Source organism: Mixophyes fleayi, chromosome 9 (assembly GCF_038048845.1).
Source record: "Mixophyes fleayi isolate aMixFle1 chromosome 9, aMixFle1.hap1, whole genome shotgun sequence".
NCBI lineage: Eukaryota > Metazoa > Chordata > Amphibia > Anura > Limnodynastidae > Mixophyes > Mixophyes fleayi.
In genome coordinates, this window is record NC_134410.1 from 125,154,985 (window position 1) to 125,180,470 (window position 25,486).

The 25,486-nt window shown below is 45.3% G+C and overlaps 2 protein-coding genes and 1 long non-coding RNA gene across 4 annotated transcripts; 2 read left to right on the top strand and 1 right to left on the bottom strand.

Moving 5' to 3' along the window:
* Positions 1 to 1,698: 1,698 nt before the first annotated feature.
* LOC142101244 (uncharacterized) lies at positions 1,699 to 9,106 on the top strand. Its single transcript, XR_012678976.1, has 3 exons — positions 1,699 to 2,946; positions 3,466 to 3,526; positions 8,740 to 9,106. It is a non-coding gene; the product is annotated as an uncharacterized LOC142101244 (long non-coding RNA).
* A 46-nt stretch (positions 9,107 to 9,152) lies between these two features.
* Positions 9,153 to 18,185, bottom strand: PORCN (porcupine O-acyltransferase). Of its 2 annotated transcripts, XM_075185564.1 has the most exons (15): positions 18,061 to 18,185; positions 17,763 to 17,938; positions 17,224 to 17,416; positions 17,101 to 17,144; positions 16,283 to 16,464; positions 15,988 to 16,118; positions 15,380 to 15,397; positions 14,383 to 14,397; positions 13,589 to 13,714; positions 13,316 to 13,416; positions 12,616 to 12,692; positions 12,138 to 12,201; positions 11,299 to 11,384; positions 11,095 to 11,205; positions 9,153 to 9,658 (listed from the first exon to the last, which is right to left on the bottom strand). In XM_075185564.1, the coding sequence occupies exons 2-15, from the start codon at positions 17,896 to 17,898 to the stop codon at positions 9,557 to 9,559; spliced, it is 1,386 nt and encodes a 461-aa protein (XP_075041665.1). In that variant the 5' UTR covers positions 17,899 to 17,938; positions 18,061 to 18,185; the 3' UTR covers positions 9,153 to 9,556. The 2 variants fall into 2 exon arrangements, with proteins under 2 accessions (XP_075041665.1, XP_075041666.1); XM_075185565.1 differs by lacking the exons at positions 14,383 to 14,397; positions 15,380 to 15,397 and having other exon boundaries at positions 18,061 to 18,183.
* Positions 18,186 to 19,133: 948 nt separating this feature from the next.
* On the top strand, positions 19,134 to 25,068 carry EBP (EBP cholestenol delta-isomerase). The gene is made up of 5 exons (XM_075185567.1): positions 19,134 to 19,210; positions 21,980 to 22,295; positions 22,682 to 22,718; positions 23,104 to 23,234; positions 23,559 to 25,068. Exons 2-5 carry the CDS (start codon positions 21,998 to 22,000, stop codon positions 23,780 to 23,782), a joined length of 690 nt encoding a protein of 229 aa, XP_075041668.1. The 5' UTR covers positions 19,134 to 19,210; positions 21,980 to 21,997; the 3' UTR covers positions 23,783 to 25,068.
* Positions 25,069 to 25,486: the final 418 nt, after the last annotated feature.

Consider the following 25,486-nt stretch of genomic DNA (forward strand, 5'->3'; position numbering starts at 1 on the left):
ATACACTAAAATTCATTTTTAAAATATAAGAGAATTGTTGTCCTCCAATGCAAAAAAAAATGGCATGAACAAAACATGTAGTAAGGTTTTAATCTTGATGTATTCCTATGGTAAAGGCTGAAGACAATGAGTCACCGTTGGGCGAGCGCATTAGCCTAGGGCGGTCTGAACCCTTAATCAGGCCCCTAGCAGAACCACGTCTAAAAACCCCCCCCAAAAACTACCCTTATTCTGGCTTCTACTTCCTGCGTGAATTATAAGGAATAATTCACCCCTTAACATGAATTCTAGGGATAACAGAAGTTACCTCCGAGTTCCGTGACCTATATCATAGCGCTGTACCTACAGGATTGTGCTGCTGTATGGTCACGGAACTTATCAATGACTCGTAGTATCTGTATCACTGTTGGCTGCTGCATTGTTCCATATATCCTCTTTAATCTCTGACATCATCAGTCAATTATGGCATACTCAACTGCCCCGGCAAGACTGGCTCGGGGCAGGAAGGGTTAAATGGGATTAGATTTAGGCTTTCAGTTCCACTAAGAAAAATGTAAAAAAGATTTAAAGAATATTTAAAACCCATTAAACATTGAATGCAAGAGACGTCCATTCTGGTGACACCGAGGGACTGTATTTTGTGGCCGCTGCCATATCTGGGTTATTCTCTGACACCGCAGGTGTATCCAGGCTTAGATGGCAAGCTCTTGGGAACAGGGCATTCATTCATGGTATGTTGGTATATATAAGTAAAATATATTAATATTGGAGGTGGGTTGATATTACAAAGGGCTGAATGCAGGGACTTAGGGACAGACGGGGCACAACTGTAATAATCTGCATTAATAAAGGTCACTGACTGCACAAACGCTGAGTGACAACACTAACTGTGCATTTCAGTCATTTAGCAAATGTTTTGTGGTCAGTTTCCAGGTCTGCTGAGCGATGTAAACATGTTTATTAGAGATTCAACAAACAAACAAACAAGTAAAAATCCAGACGTAATGTATGGAATATATATCACACTAATGGGGATCACACTGTGTGACATGTCTGGTGGTGTAAGGGTTAATCCTGCCAGTGATACACAACTGGGGGGGGGGGGGGGGTCTGGGGGGGTCTCTGTGCTAGGTCAGCACATCTACCTGAATAAGCAGATTCTCTGCCCAGTTCTAGAATCTGCCCCTTCTGTCCGGCACCAGGGGCATTCAGGGAGGGGCAATAAATGTGGGTGGTGCCAGAATCTGCCCACACTACACGGAGACCCTCAGTATCAGTCATTGAAACCCAGTCACTGGGGCAAGATGCCAGAGGCAAAAGGTACGTTGTGCAGAGCGATCCGGACCCCCCTACCCTTAGCCTGGGATGCCCCAAACCTGAATGACCCCCGTATCACAGGACACACACTTCACAGCTAGACCCCTTATTAGACAGAGACATCAGAACTGGGAGACCTCCTTCACAGAGAGACAGATCAGAACTGAGAGACCCCTTAACAGAGACAAGCATCAGATCTGGGAGACCCCTTAACAGAGACACACATCAGAACTGGGAGACCCCTTAACAGAGACACACATCAGAATTGGGAGACCCCCTTAACAGAGACAAACATCAGAATTGGGAGACCCCCTTAACAGAGACAAACATCCATCAGATCTGGGAGACCCCTTAACAGAGACAGATCAGAACTGAGAGACCCCTTAACAGAGACAGATCAGAACTGAGAGACCCCTTAACAGAGAGACAAATCAGAACTGGGAGACCCCCTTATCATAATTGAAATATTTACCAGGGATTATTTTAGTAATACTTGTCTGACAACTGAGAGATTGCTATATTTGGGAAAGGAAGAGAAACCACAGGAACCCCTGAACTGGGGTACAGGTGCGCTTAGAAACGTTACGTTTATTATTCAATAATTTATTGCTGCACCCCAGTAATTGACAGACTCCCCCCCATCTGGATGACCACTACGTTATCATTAAGAAACAGGACGGAAGTAAAATGTATTTATATAAGAGAACTGTAAGTATCAACGTATAATCTTGTATCACCTGGTTAGTAATTCATAACTCTTCTCCTGCAGAGCATTTCTAGAGAGGTCTGCAGAACATCCCCCATGTTCCCCCCATGCATTTTAGAAATCAAAAATAATCCACAATTTGGGTTTATTTTAACACTGAATTTGGAACTGTGTTCTTGCCTGTTTACCCCACTTCTGAACACCGCACTTATCTGTAAGAGGTACACATAGTATGGACAGAGGCGTAACCTGTGCCTCTATCAAGGAACTGCAAGTTCTAGCAGGCTTCAAAACTTGCTGGGACTTGTAGTTCTGCCCAAGCTGGAGCGCTACAGATTGCCGAAGAGTGAAGAGTGAACTGCACTGAAGCGGAGGTGTTGCCCATTGCAACCAATCAGATTCTAGCTGTCATTTCCTAGAATGTACTACATACATGATAGGTGGAATCCGATTGGTTGCTATGGGCAACAAATTCACTTTTCCTTTTTTAGAAGTTTTAGTAAATCTACCCCACAGGGGACTAACAAATTCAGCCATTCCTAATAGAAGGCATCTATAGATTTTCGGTGCTAATATACAGCCAAATTTGGAGATGATGAACATCCTCAGTCCTTATAACATGTTTAAATGTCATTTAAAATTTTGACGCACTCGCATTGCTGATTGCAACAGTTTCAGGATTGCTTTGCACATTTTACAAGATTACAAAGTCCCCTGATACTGTCTGAGGCTGTCATTATACCACTACCGGTACACCTGCAGTGTTGTAGTCCACTCTCTGCTGCCCAAATGTGCATTGGTAATTGGAAGATAAATGGGCATTTTAATCTGGTCATGTCTATGTTATATCATAAAAGTACAATTCTCTTTTTAATCAATTGTGTTTTTTCCCCGCAGAGGATAAGTCAAACAAACCTCACAAGGTAAGTGACATCTATACTTTCTCTTCTGTGCCAAATTTATCCCTCCCCACTTCTGGCACCAATGTGAAGATTTGTAATCACAGTCTGACCATGTGTGCCTGGTATATGTGTAGATTCCACGCATAGGTGAATTGTCCCGTTGTCCTACAGTGTTTCCCAGTAGCTCTCAACCTCTCCTCTCCGCCATAAACTTCATTATTGACAGTCAACCTCTGCTCTCTCTCCAAAATCTTCCTTATGACTCTCAAATCCCCTCCCCAGAATCTTCCATGTTACTCTAAACCCCCTCCGCTCCCCCCAGAATCTGCCTACCCCGGTTTCCACCCAGAAACTTTCAAGTGGCCTCTTCCCATAACCTTCCCTGTCATCTCCACTGCCCACTCCCAGTACTCCCCGGTCTTCCCTGTCTCCACCCCACTATATATAGTCTTTTCCCCCCCAATCTTGGCCGGTGGCCTCCACCCTTTCTTCTCAGCCCAGAATGTTCTCCATGACTCTCTACTTCTCTTCTCTCCCCAGAATCTCCCAGAACACAAGCACCGGGTGCAAGAGAAAAAAACACATGTTAAAAAGCAAAGAGGTAACAAAATAACAGTTTGTGAAATAGACGCAACAGAAAAATTCTGAATAGATTGATTGTTGGTACTGCTCATTGCACGCTGCCATATTTCTTTGAAAATTTGTCCCACATGCCAAGTAACTGATATAGGTCAGTAAATACACCTGTCAGTAGTAATATATGACACAGCAAACTTTTCTTCTTTGCATATCACATTTTAAAGGAAAAATATGAGCAGTGCATTTTGGTTATTAAATTATCTTTATTCTCAGTATATTCAGCACACTTTAAAAGGTGCCATCATAGGAGCTGCCATGATTGACGCCTTTCAAAGCAGGCGGTACTGCTGACTGCCAGCCTCTGATCTGCAGAGCATGCTGGGAATATTGGTTCACAATACTCAGTGTACTGCCCTTTTTCCTCTAGAACAAATTTCCTGGTGTGGACATCTAGAAAAATCCATTCAGCTTGACACCCACACGCCCTTTAACAAATGTTTCGTTTCCTGTGTTCCAAACTCTAGAACACTCTATGCCGTTACCAACATTTATCAAAACGGATTCAAAGGGAGATATGGCTGTAACCCGCAGCAGCCAATGAGACATTTGTTTTAATTGTTTAAAGAAGGTTTCTAAGGATTACAGAACCTCTTTTCCTGTTAATATTCTCCAAACTCCCTCTCTTCTAGGCATTCTCCATTTCTCTACAACAACCTATAGTGTGTTTTGTTCACTAACAATGTGCAACAAGGCCTTCATTAATACAAAGAAAATGTGTCATTAGTTACGGCTATATATTTTGTTAGTAAACCCCCCATCCCCACACTAGTATTTAGAAACCTGTACACTTTTACACAGACGGAACAATATAATCTGTCCTTTGATTCACACCTGTGGCAAAAATGTTTTATTGTGTTAATAATTGTTTCCGTGATCCGTCTAGAACAATAGGTCCTCAGTGTTACCCTTCTAGAACAGCCTCTATTCTTTCCCACCACTCTGCTATAAACAGCAGAGCCTCTGTGAGTAATCCAGACCAGGCTTTGGTCTTCAAGTGCCCCACGTTTCACGTTTTCACTTTTTGGATGATGAATTGGTGAATTTGACAGAGGGAAATACAGAAAACATGTCCGGGTGTGGGTACTTCAGGACTGGAGATGACCAACCATGTTGTTGACTAGTGGTTCTCAAACTTGTTCTCATCAAAAGTTATTGCTTTGGATGGATATTATATATATATATGATTGATGGATCAATTATTTTTCAACCTCTTCTCCTGGAAGGTAATCCTGAAAACATGCACTGTGGGTGAGGCCAGAGGACAGGATTAAGAGCTAAGTTATTCAAACTTGTCCTCTTGCTTCTATTTTTCCTGGCATGTTTTATGGATCTTCTCCCAGGAGCACCGGTGGATTAATTACTAGCTCAGCTTGATACATTCACCTGAGCTCCAGGTATGAGATCCACCCAACGTGGGCCAGAGAGCCGCTGCTTTATACAATTATATTGTTGGTTCTCTTTCTACCCACTGTTTTACATGTCAGTAAATGATCTGTTTCCTTTATCTGTTCATATTTTGCCACTGTTGAACAGAACATGTTTTGTCTACCAAAGACTCACTTGTTATGCAGCCTATTCTGTCTTTCATCCTCCATCTTATGCAGCCTATAAACTCTCTCCTCCTCCATCTTGTCTCTCTACTACCTTAATCAGTCTGTGTTATTCCTCACCCGCCATCTTTATCTCATGCTATCTATGTTGTCCCTCACCCTTAATCTTGTCTCTCTTCTAACTTAATCAGCCTGTGTTGTCCCTCGTTCTCCATCTCTTCTCACTTCCATCTTATGAAGTCTATGTTGTCCCTCACTCTCTATATTGTCTCTTTCATCTCATGCTATCTATGCTATCCCTCACCCCCCATTATATCTCTTTTCCATCTTATGCAGCCATTGTTGTCCCTGGTTCTCCATCTTGTCTCTATTCCAGCTGATGCCATCTATGTTGTCCCTCACACTCCATCTTGTCTCTATTGCATCTGATACCATCTACTTTGTCCCTTACCCTCCATCTTGTCTCTATTCCATCTGATGCCATCTATGTTGTCCCTCACCCTCCATCTTGTCTCTATTCCATCTGATGCCATCTATGTTGTCCCTCACCCTCCATCTTGTCTCTCTTCCATCTGATGCCATCTATGTTGTCCCTCACCCTCCATCTTGTCTCTATTCCATCTGATGCCATCTATGTTGACCCTCGTCCTCCATCTTGTTTCTATTCCATCTGATGCCATCTATGTTGTCCCTCACACTCCATCTTGTCTTTCTTCCATCTGATGCCATCTATGTTGTCCCTCACCCTCCATCTTGTCTCTATTCCATCTGATGCCATCTATGTTGTCCCTTACCCTCCATCTGGTCTCTATTCCATCTGATACCATCTACATTGTCCCTCACCCTCCATCTCGTCTCTATTCCATCTGATACCATCTACATTGACCCTCACCCTCCATTTTGTCTCTCTTCCATCTGCTACCATCTATGTTGTCCCTCACCCTCCATCTTGACTCTCTTCCATCTGCTGCCATCTATGTTGTCCCTCGTCCTCCATCTTCTCTTCCATCTACATTGTCCTTTACCCCCCATCTGATGCCATCTATGTTGTCCCTCACCCTCCATCTTGTCTCTATTGCATTTGATGCCATCTATGTTGTCCCTCACCCTCCATCTTGTCTCTCTTCCATCTGATGCCATCTATGTTGTCCCTCACACTCCATCTTGTCTCTATTGCATTTGATGCCATCTATGTTGTCCCTCACCCTCCATCTTGTCTCTCTTCCATCTGCTGCCATCTATGTTGTCCCTCACCCTTCATCTTGACTCTCTTCCATCTGCTGCCATCTATGTTGTCCCTCGTCCTCCATCTGCTCTTCCATCTACATTGTCCTTTACCCCCCATCTGATGCCATCTATGTTGTCCCTCAACCTCCATCTTGTCTCTATTGCATTTGATGCCATCTATGTTGTCCCTCACCCTCCATCTTGTCTCTCTTCCATCTGATGCCATCTATGTTGTCCCTCACACTCCATCTTGTCTCTCCTCCATCTGCTGCCATCTATGTTGTCCCTCACCCTCCATCTTCTCTTCCATCTACATTGTCCTTTACCCCCCATCTGATGCCATCTATGTTGTCCCTCACCCTCCATCTTGTCTCTATTGCATTTGATGCCATCTATGTTGTCCCTCACCCTCCATCTTGTCTCTCTTCCATCTGATGCCATCTATGTTGTCCCTCACACTCCATCTTGTCTCTCCTCCATCTGATGCCATCTATGTTGTCCCTCACACTCCATCTTGTCTCTCCTCCATCTGATGCCATCTATGTTGTCCCTCACCCTCCATCTTGTCTCTCTTCCATCTGATGCCATCTATGTTGTCCCTCACACTCCATCTTGTCTCTCCTCCATCTGATGCCATCTATGTTGTCCCTCACACTCCATCTTGTCTCTCCTCCATCTGATGCCATCTATGTTGTCCCTCACCCTCCATCTTGTCTCTCTTCCATCTGATGCCATCTATGTTGTCCCTCACCCTCCATCTTCTCTTCCATCTACATTGTCCTTTACCCCCCATCTGATGCCATCTATGTTGTCCCTCACCCTCCATCTTGTCTCTATTGCATTTGATGCCATCTATGTTGTCCCTCACCCTCCATCTTGTCTCTCTTCCATCTGATGCCATCTATGTTGTCCCTCACACTCCATCTTGTCTCTCTTCCATCTGATGCCATCTATGTTGTCCCTCACACTCCATCTTGTCTCTCCTCCATCTGATGCCATCTATGTTGTCCCTCACTCTCTATATTGTCTCTTTCATCTCATGCTATCTATGCTATCCCTCACCCCCCATTATATCTCTTTTCCATCTTATGCAGCCATTGTTGTCCCTGGTTCTCCATCTTGTCTCTATTCCAGCTGATACCATCTACATTGTCCCCTACCCTCCATCTTGTCTCTATTCCATCTGATGCCATCTATGTTGTCCCTCACCCTCCATCTTGTCTCTATTGCATTTGACACCATCTATGTTGTCCCTCACCCTCCATCTTGTCTCTATTGCATTTGATACCATCTATGTTGTCCCTCACCCTCCATCTATCTTGTCTCTCTTCCATCTGATGCCATCTATGTTGTCCATCACCCTCCATTTTGTCTCTCCACCATCTGATGGCATCTACATTGTCCCTTACCCTCCATCTGATGCCATCTACATTGTCCCTTACCCTCCATCTTGTCTCTATTCCATCTGATGCCATCTATGTTGTCCCTCACCCTCCATCTTGTCTCTATTCCATCTGATGCCATATATGTTGTCCCTCACCCTCCATCCATCTTGTCTCTCTTCCATCTGATGCCATCTATGTTGTCCCTCACCCTCCATCTGATGCCATCTACATTGTCCCTCACCCTCCATCTTGTCTCTATTCCATCTGATGCCATCTATGTTGTCCCTCACCCTCCATCTTGTCTCTATTCCATCTGATGCCATCTATGTTGTCCCTCACCCTCCATCTTGTCTCTATTCCATCTGATGCCATCTATGTTGTCCCTCACCCTCCATCTTGTCTCTATTCCATCTGATGCCATCTATGTTGTCCCTCACCCTCCATCCATCTTGTCTCTCTTCCATCTGATGCCATCTATGTTGTCCCTCACCCTCCATCTGATGCCATCTACATTGTCCCTCACCCTCCATCTTGTCTCTATTCCATCTGATGCCATCTATGTTGTCCCTCACCCTCCATCTTGTCTCTATTCCATCTGATGCCATCTATGTTGTCCCTCGTCCTTCATCACGTCTCTATTCCATCTGATGCCATCTATGTTGTCCCTCACCCTCCATCTGATGCCATCTACATTGTCCCTCACCCTCCATCTTGTCTCTCTTCCATCTACATTGTTCTTTACCCCCCATCTGATGCCATCTATTCTGTCCCTCACCCTCCATCTTGTCTCCCTTCCATCTGACACCATCTACATTGTCCCTCACCCTCCATCTTGTCTCTATTACATCTGATGCCATCTACATTGTCCCTCACCCTCCATCTTGTCTCTTTTCTATCTTAAACAGCCTGCGCTATCCCTCGCTTTCCCCCAACCTCTAATACACCTTGTCATCCATTCATTTCCCCTGCACCATGATAAGCTCAACCTGTCCTCTTCTTTTTGCCTCCTGAAGGACAGCCGACGAGAGCGAAGCAGTAATTTCCAGGCCTTTGTGCGAATGGCGCTGGAGACGCTGCTGGGTTCATGCCGCAGGAAACGCGGGATTCATCACGTGTCCACAGAGCACGTGCAGCCGAGCAAAACTTTGATGTCTTGGCACCGGCACAGTCTTCCGGTCAGGCCCTTCCTGTTGGTGCGAGCCACGAGGGGGTTCTGAGGGTGATGATAAACGAGTGTGCATGAATGACGATCTGACGGTGTGCTGGTATGTGTCGTGAGCCTAGCCTGCCTCCTGGTTCCCCGGGACGGCCACATCTGTATCATAGAGTTGTATTTGTGATGTTGCTTGGCTCTTGGATTAAAGATCTTTTTGGAATGGTCTACATGTTGAGGGTTTTTGTTCTGGAACAGGTACAAGAAAACACATTCCTTACAAAACAACTTTATTAGTAGAATCAGGGCAGGCAGTGAGGTCATGACCTTTATCCAATCTCCCCTTGTAGCAAAGGAGACTTTCAGTCTGTATCACCAGAAGACGGATATGATTATTGGGGCTGTAAGACCACAGACAGTCAGTAGAGCACACAGAACTGGCAGTTCACATCAATCTCTGCAGAGAGAAGACATCTTCGTTTCTCGTTCCCTAGCTGTAAGCCAAGGCACCGAGAGACACCCCCTCTCCCCAAACCCCCCCATGTGCTGTGTGATCAGTCGTTAAATACCCTAGGCTTCTCTTGAAATACTGAATGACAGGAATTGGTCACACCCACAAGATGGCAGACATTTTCATTGGCAGATGTCACAGAGTGAGTCTTGTAGGTGTCCCCCTCTCAGCCAATCAAGCGATAGAGCACCCAACAGCCAAAGGTAAGCCAGTGGCCAGTCCAGCTCAGCTCAGACCACTTATTAATGGTGTGCGACATCCCGTAACCCTGAAGAACGAGAAAAGAGAAAATGAGAGAAAGTCCCGTCAAGTCCCGTCCTTAAAGGGCAACTCCAACTTCAGAGTATTCTAAGGTCAAGTTGCTCATTTTTGGTGTCCTTGTATGCAGCCTAAGCTCAGGCCTGTACATTGGATACAAACTGGACAATAAAACTCTGAGGCTGGAGATCCCCTTTAAATCTTTCATACATACCACTGCTGTGCTACAACCTGCCAGCAGGTGGAGCACAAGGGACTTGTGACCTTCGTTAGCCTAAACGCCCAATAATGTTCCAGAAACTCTGAAACCACTTTAGTTTATAAGGTATGCGCCCCAATAATTACCACATCTACCCTGGATAAGTACTACCACATAACGGTGGTGTTGTACTGCCCAAGATACGGTGCACCTCTGCTCCATTAACATCAGGAAGAAGAGAGGGTAGGGATCATTAATCCCTAATGAAAACTAGTCTACAATAAGCATGAATGTTCACAGCGAACATCACCCCCATAGGGGACTTATAATAGTGCACGATGCACCAATCCAGTTGGACGCTTGTGTATTTTAGGACCTCATTCTCAGTAGGGATCAGTGATCCTTATTATATGTCCCGTCTGTGTGGTGAGCACAGAAACAACATACCCTAAAAGGACACTAACTGCCCCTGTATACACCATCTAAGGGGAGGGAGACGTGACCGATTTGAAGCAGAAATTTAAATCATAGGTAAAGAACAGGTTTTGTGACCATAGTAACCTGTTTAAAATAATAACAAACCATTTAATGGCCCTTTAAACCCCCAAAATTTAAATTTTCGGATATGACCAGAGAAGGGTAATTCTCTCTGTTGCTATTTTACATCTGAAGTGATCGCAACAGATCACGTTTTATGGTTTTCCTTTAAGGGCTAGATTTCACACAGGGAAATCCTGAAATCGTGTCCCGTTAGGAGATGCTATGGCGTATGCGCTGCTGAGTTAGCGCCTTTTCACAGCCGCACAAGACGTCATCACAACGGACCTATCCCGGCGCTGCTTTGTCTCCTTCACAAGGAACCTAAACAACTGTGTTTTAGTCCAGTGTGTTTCTCTGGCAATATGCAGACACAACCGAGCTGTGTGTAACAAATTTAGATATCGGAAAGTACAACACTTATACTATCATATGCTGGAACAATAAAGTATACAGAAGTGTGGGCTAATGTACTAAAAAGTCTACATCTAAATAGAAGTAGGATTCATCTTCAATTTACTATGAATGTAGATAGGGGTATGATTTATACTGCACAGTGACACTTACCTGCGAGCACATTGACATTAATTAAGTCCCCTGGGAATTATCAGAGAATTAAATATCATGGAACGGCGCCCCACGGTGGTCAGATCAACGTCAAATCTGTTAGAAGACGGTTTAGCAAGTCCTAACTGATACAAAAGATTTACCTCTTCTTCGCTGGTGTCCTCCGAGTCTGTATCAAATAAAGACCCCAGGTACGTCAGTTGAAGTACAGCCAGGACCCCGAATAGAATGTTAATCAGATACACGAGGACGCCCTGGTAGAAGAGACACATAATGAACGTGAGAGAGCGAGGAGGTCAGAGTCCTGTATGAGGACATTTCTCTGTTATAGGAGAGCAGATTCTCACCTTCTTGTGGCGGTGGGCACAAGACGGGGGGCATTTCTTTGACGTAATGCAGGCGCTAAAGATGTCCGCCAGTCTCTTCCGGAGCACTGGAATACAAGGCAGGGGTATGTGCATGGTGGGAGAGGGTAATGGTTAAACGCTAGGGTGCATCATGCTTAAAGGAGAACTCGGACCACATACAATTCCTCACCCCGGGTCTGTACTACCCAGGAAACTCAGATAGGGCCGTTACCTTGATACCACTGTTGATAAGTATTCATACACGTATCAGTACCGCCCCCCAATATGGCTGCCTTCACGGCTCAGTGGCGGTGGCGTTCTCCTTTAATTTACCATAGAAGGAGAAATCTGAAAGGCTGCTAACATGTAGTATTATTTTTAAAGTTTACTCGCTGGGAGTAACGATGTGCGGTAAAACACTTAAGAACACAGGTAAAACAAACACACAGATATAAATATATTATATAAACACACACACACACACTATATACATACATGTACTATATATAACATTTTTTATTCACCGATTTTATTTTTAACGGCACATTTCTCTGACATATAATGTTTGCGGAGTTACTGCTTTGATACTTTTTGGTTGCAAGTTCCTTTGATGCCTCATGTTTGTGTATATGTTATGTAATGGTTATAATGCCCACTTGCTGTTTACGCTGCCGGGGAAGGTGTGGGCACGATACAGCAGGCGTCAATAATAATACTAATATTAACAATAACTGTGGGTGCGACGTGGCGGGTGGAACGCTCTACGGAACAGTATAATTGGGGGTTTAGAGATTGTGTTACTCATCGTATCGTGAATCGTTATATTAGAAGAGACTCACCGTGTTCCACGTATGTTATGAATCCCAGGGACAATAACACGGCTGCCAGATGGAAACTGAGACCCTGAGAAGACACATGTAAAACACATACATGATGTAAACACGCACATATGGTGTCTTATCCCTCTGGTGTCAGACTTTCCCACAGACACATTGGGGACGTACAGGAAGCTGGACCGAGGATAGAATCATTCGGGGAACTGTCGCTCCCTATTCCGCAGAGTTACTAGTGCACCAGTTTATGTAAAAGGTCCAGTTAGTGTTTTCCTGTTACCTGGATTACTGGTATGATCTCAGTAATGACAATGGTTATTCCCATTGAGTCATATGTAATAATAATGGGGGTGTTACATAATGTTATTAAATATTTATATAGAGCCGCCATATTACACAGCACAATACCAGTGATCCGCGGGGGCGGGGTCTATCCTTACATCTAGAATACACACAGAACGTCATACACATATGTAACACTTACATGGAGTAGAGCACTGGCTGCATACGTCACGATAATGGCGTGAAAAGTGCCGAGCTTCAGCGCGTTCTTGAACACATCTGAGGAGGATATTTAGGAAGATTAATAAAGTTTGAGAACACTGAATCAGCTCCTCTACAGGAGCAGAGTCGCGTGCGCCTGGGGTGAGCTCGCCGTCGGGAGCAGAACCACGTACTCCCGGAGTGAGCTCGTCGCCGGGAGCTGAGTTGCGTGTGCCTGGGGTGAGCTCGCCGTCGGGAGCAGAACCACGTACTCCCGGAGTGAGCTCGTCGCCGGGAGCTGAGCCGCGTACTCCCGGAGTGAGCTCGCCGCCGGGAGCAGAGCCGCGTACTCCCGGAGTGAGCTCGCCGCCGGGAGCAGAGTTGCGTGCGCCTGGGGTGAGCTCGCCGCCGGGAGCAGAGCCGCGTACTCCCGGAGTGAGCTCGCCGCCGGGAGCAGAGTTGCGTGCGCCTGGGGTGAGCTCGCCGCCGGGAGCAGAGTTGCGTGCGCCTGGGGTGAGCTCGCCGCTGGGAGCAGAGCCACGTACTCCCGGAGTGAGCTCGCCGCCGGGAGCAGAGTCGCGTGCGCCTGGGGTGAGCTCGCCGCCGGGAGCAGAACCACGTACTCCCGGAGTGAGCTCGTCGCCGGGAGCTGAGTTGCGTGTGCCTGGAGTAAGCTCACATGTATGTTAGTGGATACTTACATGTGTGTAACCATCGGGACATGGGCAGGTTCCAGCTGGTCACAACATCAACCATTGAGCGAGGGATCTCTACATTCAGGGGGCGAGAAACCGTGAGGTCCCTGAGGAAAATCGGGGAGCAGTTTATAGAATGCGCTTGACATGGAAAGTTAGCGGAGACGGGAACACGGGAAGTTTTGGAATAACAGTTACAAGAAGGACAAACAAATGACATGGACCACAGTATGAGAAGGAGTGAGTGCAGACAGAGGGTCCACTCACCCTCGGACTCACCAGTGAATGTGATCCTTCTCCTCAGTGAACCCAGCTCCGGAGAGGACAACTGTCACTTCCGACAAGAACCCCACAAAATAATTACTGAAGTGGAAGGAAGAGGTGTTCTCGTAGGCCCGCAGCCACCTGGAGAGAAGACAGATACATCCGTAAGCGGGGGTCATATAGGAAGAGGGGAGATCAGCAGCTTAGAGGTGGGGACCGGGTGTCACATCACATGTATAAAGCGGCAACATATTATGTAGCGCTGTAGAATAAGCAGGAAGGGGATTAATAGGCAGGTGAGGTTCGGACAAACAACATTATTTCATCCAGGGTCAACTTTCGTGGGGTACACACACCCCTCTGAGCCCAGCCACGCGCCCTATAGCAATAGCTACGTCCCCTCCAATGGGATAGGGGGGCACCGCAATGGGCATCGCAGAGGGACCGCATTTGCCAAGGTCGTTCCTGACCTTGATGTGAGCCTGATGCATCGTGCATGAGGTCCGAGGTCCTTTGTTTTAACATTTGCCAAAAACAAGGTACCCAGACCAGACTTAAAAGAAATATATATCTACTGCCCTCTGCTAGTAATTATGTATCTCCATTTGGACAGCTAATCACTGCCTTCCAGAAGGGCAAAATGTATTATAAATGATTCTAAGGTTTGATTTTTTTATTCAGTATTTTCCCCAATGAGGGACAACCTCCCATGATGCATTGCTGCACTTGGGGAGGAAAAAAAGGGTCTATTCTTCATAACAATAAGATAAAACAAAAAAAAAAAAGGCAGAGAGGCGCGATGAACTTACCTCACAGCAAACCCTCTGCCGCAGAGAGAAGCAGAAAGACAGGTGAGTGACAATGAGAAAGGATAAGAAACAGACACAAAGAGAGGGGGGGGGGAGAGAGAGAAAAAGGGGGGGAGGGAGAGAGAGCGAGAGAGAGAAAAGGGGGGAGGGAGAGAGAGCGAGAGAGAGAAAAGGGGGGAGCGGGAGGGAGCGGGAGGGTGAGAAGCAGAAAGACAGGTGAGTGACAATGAGAAAGGATAAGAAACAGACACAAAGAGAGGGGGGAGGGAGAGCGAGAAAAGGGGGGGGAAGGAGAGAGAGAAAAGGGGGGGAGGGAGCGGGACGAGGAGAGGAAAAGAGTGGGGAGGGAGAGGGAGGGAGAGAGGAAAAGAGTGGGGAGGGAGAGCGAGAGAGAGGAAAAGAGTGGGGAGGGAGAGCAAATGGGAGGGGAAAAGAGTGGGGAGGGAGAGCGAGAGAGAGGAAAAGAGTGGGGAGGGAGAGCGAGAGAGAGGAAAAGAGTGGGGAGGGAGAGCGAGAGAGAGGAAAAGAGTGGGGAGGGAGAGCGAGAGAGAGGAAAAGAGTGGGGAGGGAGAGCGAGAGAGAGGAAAGGAGTGGGGAGGGAGAGCGAGAAAGAGGAAAAGAGTGGGGAGGGAGAGCGAGAGAGAGGAAAAGAGTGGGGAGGGAGAGCGAGAGAGAGAAAAGGGGGGAGGGAGAGCGAGAGAGAGAAAAGGGGTGGAGGGAGAGCGAGACAGAGAAAAGGGGGGAGAGAGAGCGAGAGAGAGAAAAGGGGGGAGAGAGAAAGGGGGGGTAGAGCGAGAGGGAGAGATAAGGGGGGAGCGGGAGGGAGAGAAAAGGGCGGAGGGGGCGGGAGGGAGAGAGAGAAGGGGGGAGAGAGAGAGAAGGGGGGTGGGAGAGAGGAAAAGAGTGGGGAGGGAGAGAGGAAAAGAGTGGGGAGGGAGAGAGTGAGAGGGGGGGGGGTAATCAGAGGTGTAAGATGACACAGAGGACAGCAGAATACCTGGCTTTCCGTTTCTTACTGGAGGATCCATGAAAGCGTAAAGAAGAGGAAGGAAAGAGAAAATGCTGAGAAAGTGACCTCAAATACTGAGAAGGGAACAGAAGATGGCGGTCATACAGGACATGGAGATCGGGGTAACGTCTTCCAGGAGAATCATTTCCTAAAAGGGCTGATGCGCAAGGGAGACTAGATAGGTGCTATGAAGGAGCTCCCATTACCTCCTCTCCGCTACCCCACTTTCTGCTCCACTATCTCCCCCCCCCCCCCCAACTTCTCTACAGCCTACTCACCAGCAACCTGACCCACTCCTCCCAAACCCCATCCTAAGTCACACTTGCTGCACAACTATAACCCCATTAGACTGTAAGCCTTTGAGATCATGGACGTCTCCACCCTTATTTCACATCTGCACTCCTCTTATTGCCATGTTACTGTTTTTACGTACGCTGTTCTCCCACCAACCAGCTCCGCGCATCCCCATGGCACTTTATAGCACAAACTTAACGGCCAGGAGAAGTAGAAGAACACGGAACAGGCATGTGCTGGGCGAGACCAGGGGAGCGTGAATTACTATGTCCATGTTCCTGACTTGGGAGTTGAATACTCACTTTCTCAGCAGCCGGTCTCCATAGAGGGGGATGAAGTAAGGGAAGAGATACGGTGAAATACACGTGGACACCAGGAGACACAGGAGGCAGAGAAACAAACTGCGGCACACGCGCCGGAACCAACTGAAACTCTATAAACAAATAAAAATAAAGAAATCAGGACCAGACAGAAAGGAGGAGACAGGAAACAACCTCCCTCTTCATGCAACAACGAATCCTATCCCACGTGTCCTCTTCACGTAACCCCCCGTAGCAGACACCGGTCACCCCAGTTTTCCCCATCCCCATTGCTCACCAGTTTCCGCCCATTTATTGCTTGCTGGTAACTGGTAAAACTGATCCAAGGTCCAAAGATGACGGTCCCCACAAAATACACATATCCCATGAATTCCACTGGAGACGGGATAGAGCGGACGATGCCACGATCCACATCGAAGCCCAGAGACACAGCCTTCATCGCCACAATCATCTGCGCTCCTAAAATTAAGAACGAAAATACGATGAGAAGACGACCAGGGAAGAGTGCCGGAACAGAAGGAGTAACCAGGGAAGAGTGCCGGAACAGAAGGAGTAACCAGGGAAGAGTGCCGGAACAGAAGGAGTAACCAGGGAAGAGTGCCGGAACAGAAGGAGTAACCAGGGAAGAGTGCCGGAACAGAGGAAGTATCCTGGAGAAATGTGGGACACCTCCAGGAGGACACAGGAAGGAGTCCAGGTAACAATGTTTACACTAGAAAAGAGGTGTTTACAGGGCGATATAATTACCATATTTAAATGAATGGCCTGAACCCCTATAGAGAACGTTTTATGCCGTCTACACTACAGACCACACTGGATCTTCATTTCAGGAGAGAAGAAAAGAAGATCCACAGTACCATAGAAAGGATCAGGAATTTGACGAGCGGAGCTGTGATGGGTTATACAGGGGACACAGTCTAGAAACATTGTGACTGCTTTGAAAGAAACACACGGTTTAGAGTATTTAATAAATGATTAGGGCTAAAATGATCACAGAGAACAATAACGGCTCATTTGGTGTCTGCAAGAAAAAACATTGATGACGCTGAATCTAAACATATTTTATTCATGCAAATGATGTCTTAGGATACGAACCTCTCATCTTGTGCCAGCTGACTGTATCCACCATGTGCATCTCCCTGTGGTGGAGAAAGAAATAGGATAGTTAAAGTGTGTGAGTGTGATTAACGCCTAATAAGCAGCTTTGCTGGTTCTCACCCCATCAGGAGATAGATGAGGATAGTGGTGGACAGCAGGACCCCCCGGTGCTGAGAGTGTCTGCACAGGAAGAGCACCAGGTAACACAGCAGGCTCAGTAGGACCACCCAGATCATCTGCAGCTGAAAGAAGTGATAGAGGCAGAAGAAGCCGCCAGCGATAGTGAAGAGGTGCTTCAGGTGGGACGGAAGACCTGGACCGGTGGAGAGAGGGATATAGTGATATAAAATTATAAATCAGGCATCCTATGATCGCATAAAATCACAACTCCTCAGAAAACCCTTTTTCTCATCAGTCCCCATCTCATGCACTGGTTATTGATCATTGGATCAGTCCCTCGAATGGAATTCATGCCCTGACAGTTTACACAGGTGTCTGAACTAGACATTCGCCCTTAGTGCTGCCATATCATCCATGTACATCCAGACACATATGATTTACACATGGGGCATGCGATTTATTTATTTTTTCCCTGTGCAGTCATGCACAATGCATGTGAACATGTATTCATGTGTCAGGATTTGCATCTATCTTCTCACCCAGCCTCCATAGCACCCTGCAGACCAGGCACATCAGGAGAAGGACCCAGATCTGCTCCAGTCCTTGCAGGGCGGTGGGGAAGACGCATCCATGAAGAAGTTGTTCATAGAATTCCCTGCGGCTGAAGGCGGCCATTTTTGGTCCTGGAAGTCCAGGGGGCTTTAGTGGTCCCAACCTGTAGACACATAACACAGTTCTATCAGCACACTATATATATATATATATATATATATATATATATATATATATATATATATCACACAATGGTCTGAATGACAAAACTGCCACATATATTACCCAACAGCTCCCTCCTCCTCCTCCTCCTCTTCATCTGCTCTATTCCATTCCTTCTCCCATTCTCCCTAGGAGAGGGGGTGCTGGTATCATTAATTCTTTTAGGGAACAAATGGGGGCAGAGTATAAAAAAAGATACACCAATGACAAAGCAGGACTGTATCAGATAAACCAATCAAGGAACAATAAAAACTGTCTAATCACAGACCAAGACATGGGGAAGTCGACCAATCACCGATTAAGATATGCATACCTATCCTGGTCACAGAGCGAAGAGGCAGGGATTGACCAATCACCAAACAGGAACCGATCAGCTGGACCAATGAGAAAGCAGGAAGTCGGGAACGTTCCAATGCTCCAATCTATGAAGAGGTTAGAGTGACTGTCAGTCACATTGACCAATAAGAGTGGGACAGAGGCGGGAAAATTGAAAATGACATTTAGTGCTGTTATATATGTCTATAATGGAGATATTATTTTTGAAACATGGGACATTATTATAAATCAAATCTAAATTTAAACATAGAGTGAATGTATGACAGGATATTACTAGCTGACACACAATGCCAGCTTGTGCTTTTATTTTTAATTTAATTGAACCATGTCATTGTCTAAGTGCCAGTGGCATTAACGTATTATCATGTGGTAATAATAGATCTTACTGATTTTCCAGATTAGGAACGTGGCTCTCTCATGAATTACTCTTGTCTAACCAATAAAATGGCGGCGCACTGACCTGGAACATTTTCTTTCTGAGAGAAAGCCCGCCCTCCAGTGTCTAGCGCTGGTATTACTATGGTAACCGCCCATCGTGGAGGGGCGAGCAGCGACGCTATAGGAACACCGTGTGTGCCAGCCCCTTTCTCTGTTTCTAACCAATCAGCGGGCATGGGACGAGCGTCTTGCGAGGTCCATTGAACACAGTAAGTCCCGCCCTCTTCGCTTTAACCAATGATGTGTGGTATTTCAATCAACAATAGGGAGGGGCGCTGTCGTTCTTCTATGAGTCTTTGAAACCTCACTTTGTAATTGGCCGGCTCATGACACCCCCCAGGCAGGGATTGGAGGAAGTGTGACAAGTGGGCGGGGTTACTCTGGGTATAGAATAGATTGTACAGAGAGAGGTGTGTGAGTTCTGCAGACAGAAGAGCAGGTGAGTGCATAGAATGTATATGTATTACCCTATATATATATATATATATATATATATATATATATATATATATGTGTGTGTGTGTATATATATATATATATGTGTGTGTGTATATATATATGTGTGTGTGTATATATATATATATACATATATATATATATATATATATACATATATATATATATATATATATATACACACACACACACACACATATTATATATATATATATATATATATATATATATATATATATATATATATATTATATTATATTATATTATATTACATTTGTTTGACTTTTTCCCCATGCTAGTTTCCAGTTGTTAGTTCATTCATATTAAAGATATGATTTTCAGATTTTTATACATATCTCCAGATCAGACACTGGATACAATTTTACCCATCACAACCCCCAGCACTAAAGCCTGCCCCCACCCATGTATGAATGTCACTCTCTTCCCCCCTCCCATGCTGGTGGCATTCCAATATGGTACCAGACCCTTCTGTCCCCCCCCCCCGTTGACTCTCGTGACCTCCCGGTCCAAGCTACCTGGGTAACCAACTTGGGGATTAGTAACTCAGAAGAAGATTGGGAAAGAAAAATTCAGAATATCTATAAAATGTCCCAAGTGCATCAACCACTCGGAGTTGATGATTAAGTTAGTCCACAGGATCTATTTTACCCCAAGTAAGCTCCACAAAATCTGGCTCTCAGTATCTAAACACTTGGAGAGGATGTGGTGATGTTGGTACCTTCGTGAACATTTTCTGGGCATGACCCGGACTCAGGTCACTATGGGCCGAGGTTTTCCATCTGATATCCCAGGTTACTAAATCCAATGTCCTATCTTGCTCTTGTTGTAGCAATATTACACCTATACCTGCCTCATCTCCAACGCAATAACCCCTACGTTACTGGGCATATACTCATCGCCAGTAAGGCTGCTATAGCTCAGCATTGGAAGTCTCCACTACCTCCAAAATTATTGCCAAAATACAGCGCAGCTATGAGATGGAAACCATTGGTTTCAGATATTCCACTGTAGGGTGTTCTTCATTCTTCATTCATTAAATGGTTCCTATACATTGTTATGTTTGTTTTGCTTTACTTTATAAACTCAAAACTTAAAAAAGTAAAAAAAAAAAAGAGATATGATTTTTGCTCAATTTTATTGATTCAGTTGTTGCAATGCAAAAATAAGTGGGTGAAAAAAATAGAACTAGACTATTGTCGCAATGTGATAAGGAATCATGCAGGCAGGGGTAACATATCCTGCAAACTGTCTTTTGTATAGTGTGACTGTGCTGATAAATTCTAGAATAATAGAAACAGACACAGGGGGCAATTTACACTCTCAAAGGAATATCAATTCCTCCCGGATCCCAGAGATTAGTGACACCAATGAGTCATCATCAACGACATTTATTTATATAGCGCCAACGAATTCCGTAGCGCTTTACAATTGGGATTTACTTATAGAGTTTAATTTATAGATCTCACAAACAAAACTTACAAGAAAGGATGTCAGTTTCTTAAATGTGTTTAGTGAATCGCCCATCGTCCCCTGTGTGACTACCCCTTTCTACGCTGACTGTAAAACTACCTGATCTAATGCCCCCAGTCTGAGTATCTTCTGCTTGGAATCCAGGAATAGCCCCAATGGTGGATTTATACCGACACATTCTGTCCTGAACATGTGTAGAGTTTAGGGAACTAGTTTCCTGTAGGTACTTTGGTGCAGAGATTGTCAATCTCCTTTTACCCTTGTTTCTTGCACATAGAACTCCTGATTCATCAAGGAACGCATAGAATATGTAATGTGCTTTTTTGTTTTTTTTAAGCACGTACATTGGGCGTACGCTCGTCCGTATTCAACAAGGAGTGTATGTGAAGATACGTCTGTTGATAAATACGGGTCTAGGTCCGCTCTGCTCTAACAGACAACATGCTGCAGGATACGGCCAATACATATGTGGAATATAGAGTCACGCACAGAAAACAAAAATTCAATTAATGTCACCTGTTAATAATGTAGTCATTAATGACAAAACATTAAAAAATAAAAATAAGTTTTTGTCACCCCTATATAATACATTTATTAGGTTATATACACAAAACAAAATTGGGGTATTCCTGCGCAATAAGACCTAAAAGCAGCCTCTTACCTTACAGTACACAATTCCCAATGGTACTCAATAATCATATACATCTAACAAATGCAAGGGGAAAATCGCCATTTTTCCCTTGCATTTGTTATATGTATACATTTATTAGGATGTTATTAATGTTTACTGTACATAACTTTAATTTTTACAGCTGCTCTTGTTTGCAAACACATGTTCTAGCTGCACACACAGCCGTCATCACTAGTAATCGGCACTTACAGCAGACCTGTAGCTGGTGCAAGTGATACAACAGAAAATCACATACAGTAGAGATGTCCCAAGCTTGCATCGGACTTTGCTGTGTGAGCTCCAGCTTGGCACGCCATTACTGTACATTCACTACTGTATATACCACCAGTCCCCTCCCTGTTTCGCTCATGAAATCGTAGGCTGGAGTAAGGGTACTTTGGGCTCGAAGATGAATTGGACTTTGCTGTGTTCAGTGGTGTTTGGTCCGGTTTGGGCCGTGCATGGAGCGATTTTACGCAAAATACAGCACATATCGGCATACATGTTCCTTAATGAATCAGGGTCAGTGTGTGTTCTTTTGGTGATGTATATTCTGTGCTGGATTTACTCATTGTCCTTCCTCTCCAACAGGTGGACTCAAGACACAACATGGCTCCGGACACAGGATCTCCTCCCCACCCTTACTGGCCCCGTGACCTGCACATAGAGGGTTACCGTCCCAATGACCGTCCCATGTGGGAGATCTTGACCTTCCTGTTCTCTGTGTCAGGGGTCCTACTGGTTTTAATATGGATCCTCTCCGGAAAGGTGTCCGGTATGAGTCCTGCACGCCGCCTGGCGGTCTGCTGGTTCATGATCTGTGCCTTCATCCATGGCGTTATCGAGGGCTGGTTCTCCTGGTACTACTCGGTCATCCCTAAGGACCAGGCGTTTCTGTCGCAGCTGTGTAAGAAGGGGATGGCGGGGGGTTGTCTCAGGGTTGGAGGAAATCTCTGGTTGGACGGGCTAGTAAGCAGGAAATGGGCTTATAAGGGTCAGTAGGAGGGTAAGTGAGAACAATGTCTTTCCTGATCACGGTGGGTCATGGTCCAACGGCTGGGTGGCCTACATTAGACGAGGGTGGGGGGCTTTGAGAATGAAACGTGGAGTAGGACTGGTATCACGAGGAGACCCTCTGTATGGAGGAAGACCCAGTTCTAGATTTGTAGGCGTTGTCTACAACTGGTAACGCTCCATTATTGACCGACATGCAAGTGGTTTTAGTAGGACATCTCCGGGATGGGTGATCGTCTTCTATCTGTATCATCAGTCTGTAATTATATCTCTTCCCAGGGAAAGAATATGGCAAAGGGGACAGTAGATATGTCATGTGAGTATTCAATGGCGCATCCTTCCAATGTGTTCTGTGCAAGTGTATTGGCCCATATCTCCAATCTCGGTTATTATTGTCTTCTCTGTGTGTCTCTCTCTCTGAATGTTCCTTTGTAAGACTGATCACTACCACTCGTGTCTCTTCCTACCTTATCCCTGTGTGGTTGTCTCTTCCCTGTGTCTGCCTCTGGTCTTCTCTTTATTGGGTGTCTCTACCTAACATCTCCTCAGTGAATGTCTCCTTCTCGTTTCTTCCATATCGGTGTCCCCGGCTCCTCATTGACCCAAGTACAGATTTAGGTCTAGCCATGTTGCCTCTGTTGCTGGTGGTTGTCTCGTATTCTGTTATTTATGCCCTCCGTCACACTCCTTTCTTCCCACAGAGGAGATAATTTTACGGTCTGCATGGAGTCCATCACCGCCTGGGCCTGGGGGCCGTTGAGTTTGTGGACCGTGATCGCCTTCTTTCGGAAACATCCGTACCGCTTTGTGCTGCAACTCATCGTGTCTCTTGGTGAGAAGTGCCCCGGTGTTACGCTCCTGGGACTGGGTTGGGGTTCCTCCAAGTGGGAGACGGACAACCTAGTTGGTGGTTGTCTGTGGTTTAAATGCCAATAGGTGAAGCTGGGGAGAACTCGGCATGGTTGACTCTTAGACATGGACAATCGTAGACAAAAGAAATGTCTGGTAATTTATTAGTAACCCGTTTTGGTTCAAAGTCATACATCAGTGTTTTGATAGGTTCCCTCGCTTGGGAGAGACGACTTTCTAGACTCCCCTCCATTTATTAAGGACTTTGTTGTAGGAACGATCTGCTAACTCTTCTCTCCCCGTACAGGGCAGCTTTACGGTGACGTCTTGTATTTCTACACCGAGTACCGGGAGGGATTCTCGCACAGTGAGATGTGGCACCCAATCTATTTCTGGTTCTACTTTGTTTTCATGAACGCCCTGTGGATTGTCATCCCCTCCTGCTTGATCGTAGATGCTTGGATAAACCTTAGCCACTCGCAGGCCAAAGCTGACGCTGCCCGGCCGCCGAGCAAGGCGAAAAGGAACTGACCAGCTTTGTTCTGACCCACTCGCAGGAGGTCACAGTCTTTGGCTGGCGGCCTGTAGGAAAGACCCTGACTTTTGTATCATCGTTAATTATGTTTAAGGGGCCAGACAGTGGGTATAACAAACCAAGCATAAAAGAATCGTACAGAACAACAAATCATACATGAAAACAGACAATACATTTGATGGAGACGGTGCAGACGGAGGTTAGAGAGGGACCTGCTCGTCTTGGGTACTACCGAAGGCTTTATATTCACGTTTTTTTTTAAATACATTTTTTTATTCATATGTCTACATGTCAGACATATCATATGTACCACCGTGAGAATGTTTTTTTTAAGTACCTGCTGTTTTCAAGTCTTTAACTTTCCTTTTGACTATAATTCTCATTGTAACAAGGCCGGGAGTAATAGAGGCATCTGTCAGTCTGGAATTATACAACTTTCCTGACTTGCTTATTTCTTTCCATGTTCATTTTACCATCATGTCTGCAGTCCTGAGAATAACCGAGTACAAAAGTGGAGTCAATATTTGAAGGATCTTCCTAAATTCTCAAGCCCCTTTACCTGTTTTCTCCCTTTCTTTTGCTACTGACATAATATAGAAATGAAAGAGAAGAGATAGAGTGAGCAGGTATTCTAGCAGTGTAAAAATAATGTTAGTCTCCATCATTGTACTTTTGGTAGAGGAAAGGTACATAAAGGGCATATCTTTCATTTTGAGATTACTTTAGAGACCATCCAGACATATGATATATTATTTACTACATTCTACAAATTGACAGCTAGAATCTGAATGGTTGCTATAGGCAACGTCACCACTTTTTAAACCCGCCGGAAACTCATTGCTTGGTACATTTTCCCCCTAGGAGCCTTCATCAAGCTCTTAAAATCATCAGCAAAGGGTAGAATAGTCTATCCGACCATAGGATAATTCATTTTTAATCACTTTATCTACACCGTGTTTTGTTGCGTGATCATTTACTATAAAGATTGTTTGTGAACCTTTGTTAAGCTGTGGCTTATCCAATTATCTATACAATAGTCCGATGGCATCTCTTGGACTTTGTGTTGTGATTACCCCAAGGTCTTGCTCAGACAAGCGCCCTTCGCCCTGTTTAATCTTTGTTTACCGAGAGGACATCGATAAGGTCTCTGTCTATATAGAGGTCAGATTGGAGGGTTGACGTATAACAACTGAGAAAAATGTATCGGTCTCCAGGACATGGAACTGGCTTCCTGTGCTTTACCGGTTAAATAATAAAAATAAATATTCATTTTTAATAACAATACCTATTTCCTGCAGTCTTTCTTCCTGAACGAAGCAACATTTGTCGCCTAAACTACTCTGGGCCCCGTTTATATTGTGTAAAAGGCTGAGACACAGCTCAGAATCCATACACGCCTAGCTATCCACCAAGGTGCGCGGGTTTGCAGAACAAAATGGCGGCATTTGTGGTGTAGCAGAAGTTTGCACTAGCTGCTAGGAGGTGGGGGGGGGGGTCCTCATTAAGTACAGAGTAGATCTCAAGATTAGCTTAAGCCATAAACGTGGCTAAAACAAGCAGTGGTTAAGGAGCAGAAATGCAAATATTTTATTAGTTGTGGGTGTAAAGTGATTGGAGGGTGGAATTCTTTAGAGATATAATGTGTCCGCCACTTTCACACCCTGACAGACAAGTGGTTTTGCAGGTGGGTAGATCAGTGT

What these genes read in the sequence shown, in the direction of transcription:
- PORCN (XM_075185564.1), bottom strand. Translation starts at nt 17,898, where the DNA reads ATGGCCGCCTTCAGCCGCAGGGAATTCTATGAACAACTTCTTCATGGA. An exon ending in CAGGGTGCTATGGAGGCTGG is followed by an intron (nt 17,417 to 17,762) that starts GTGAGAAGATAG and finishes CCACCGGTCCAG; the next exon opens with GTCTTCCGTCCCACCTGAAG. An exon ending in CAATAAATGGGCGGAAACTG is followed by an intron (nt 16,119 to 16,282) that starts GTGAGCAATGGG and finishes ATTTGTTTATAG; the next exon opens with AGTTTCAGTTGGTTCCGGCG.
- EBP (XM_075185567.1), top strand. Translation starts at nt 21,998, where the DNA reads ATGGCTCCGGACACAGGATCTCCTCCCCACCCTTACTGGCCCCGTGAC. An exon ending in GGCGTTTCTGTCGCAGCTGT is followed by an intron (nt 22,296 to 22,681) that starts GTAAGAAGGGGA and finishes ATCTCTTCCCAG; the next exon opens with GGAAAGAATATGGCAAAGGG. An exon ending in GCAACTCATCGTGTCTCTTG is followed by an intron (nt 23,235 to 23,558) that starts GTGAGAAGTGCC and finishes CTCCCCGTACAG; the next exon opens with GGCAGCTTTACGGTGACGTC.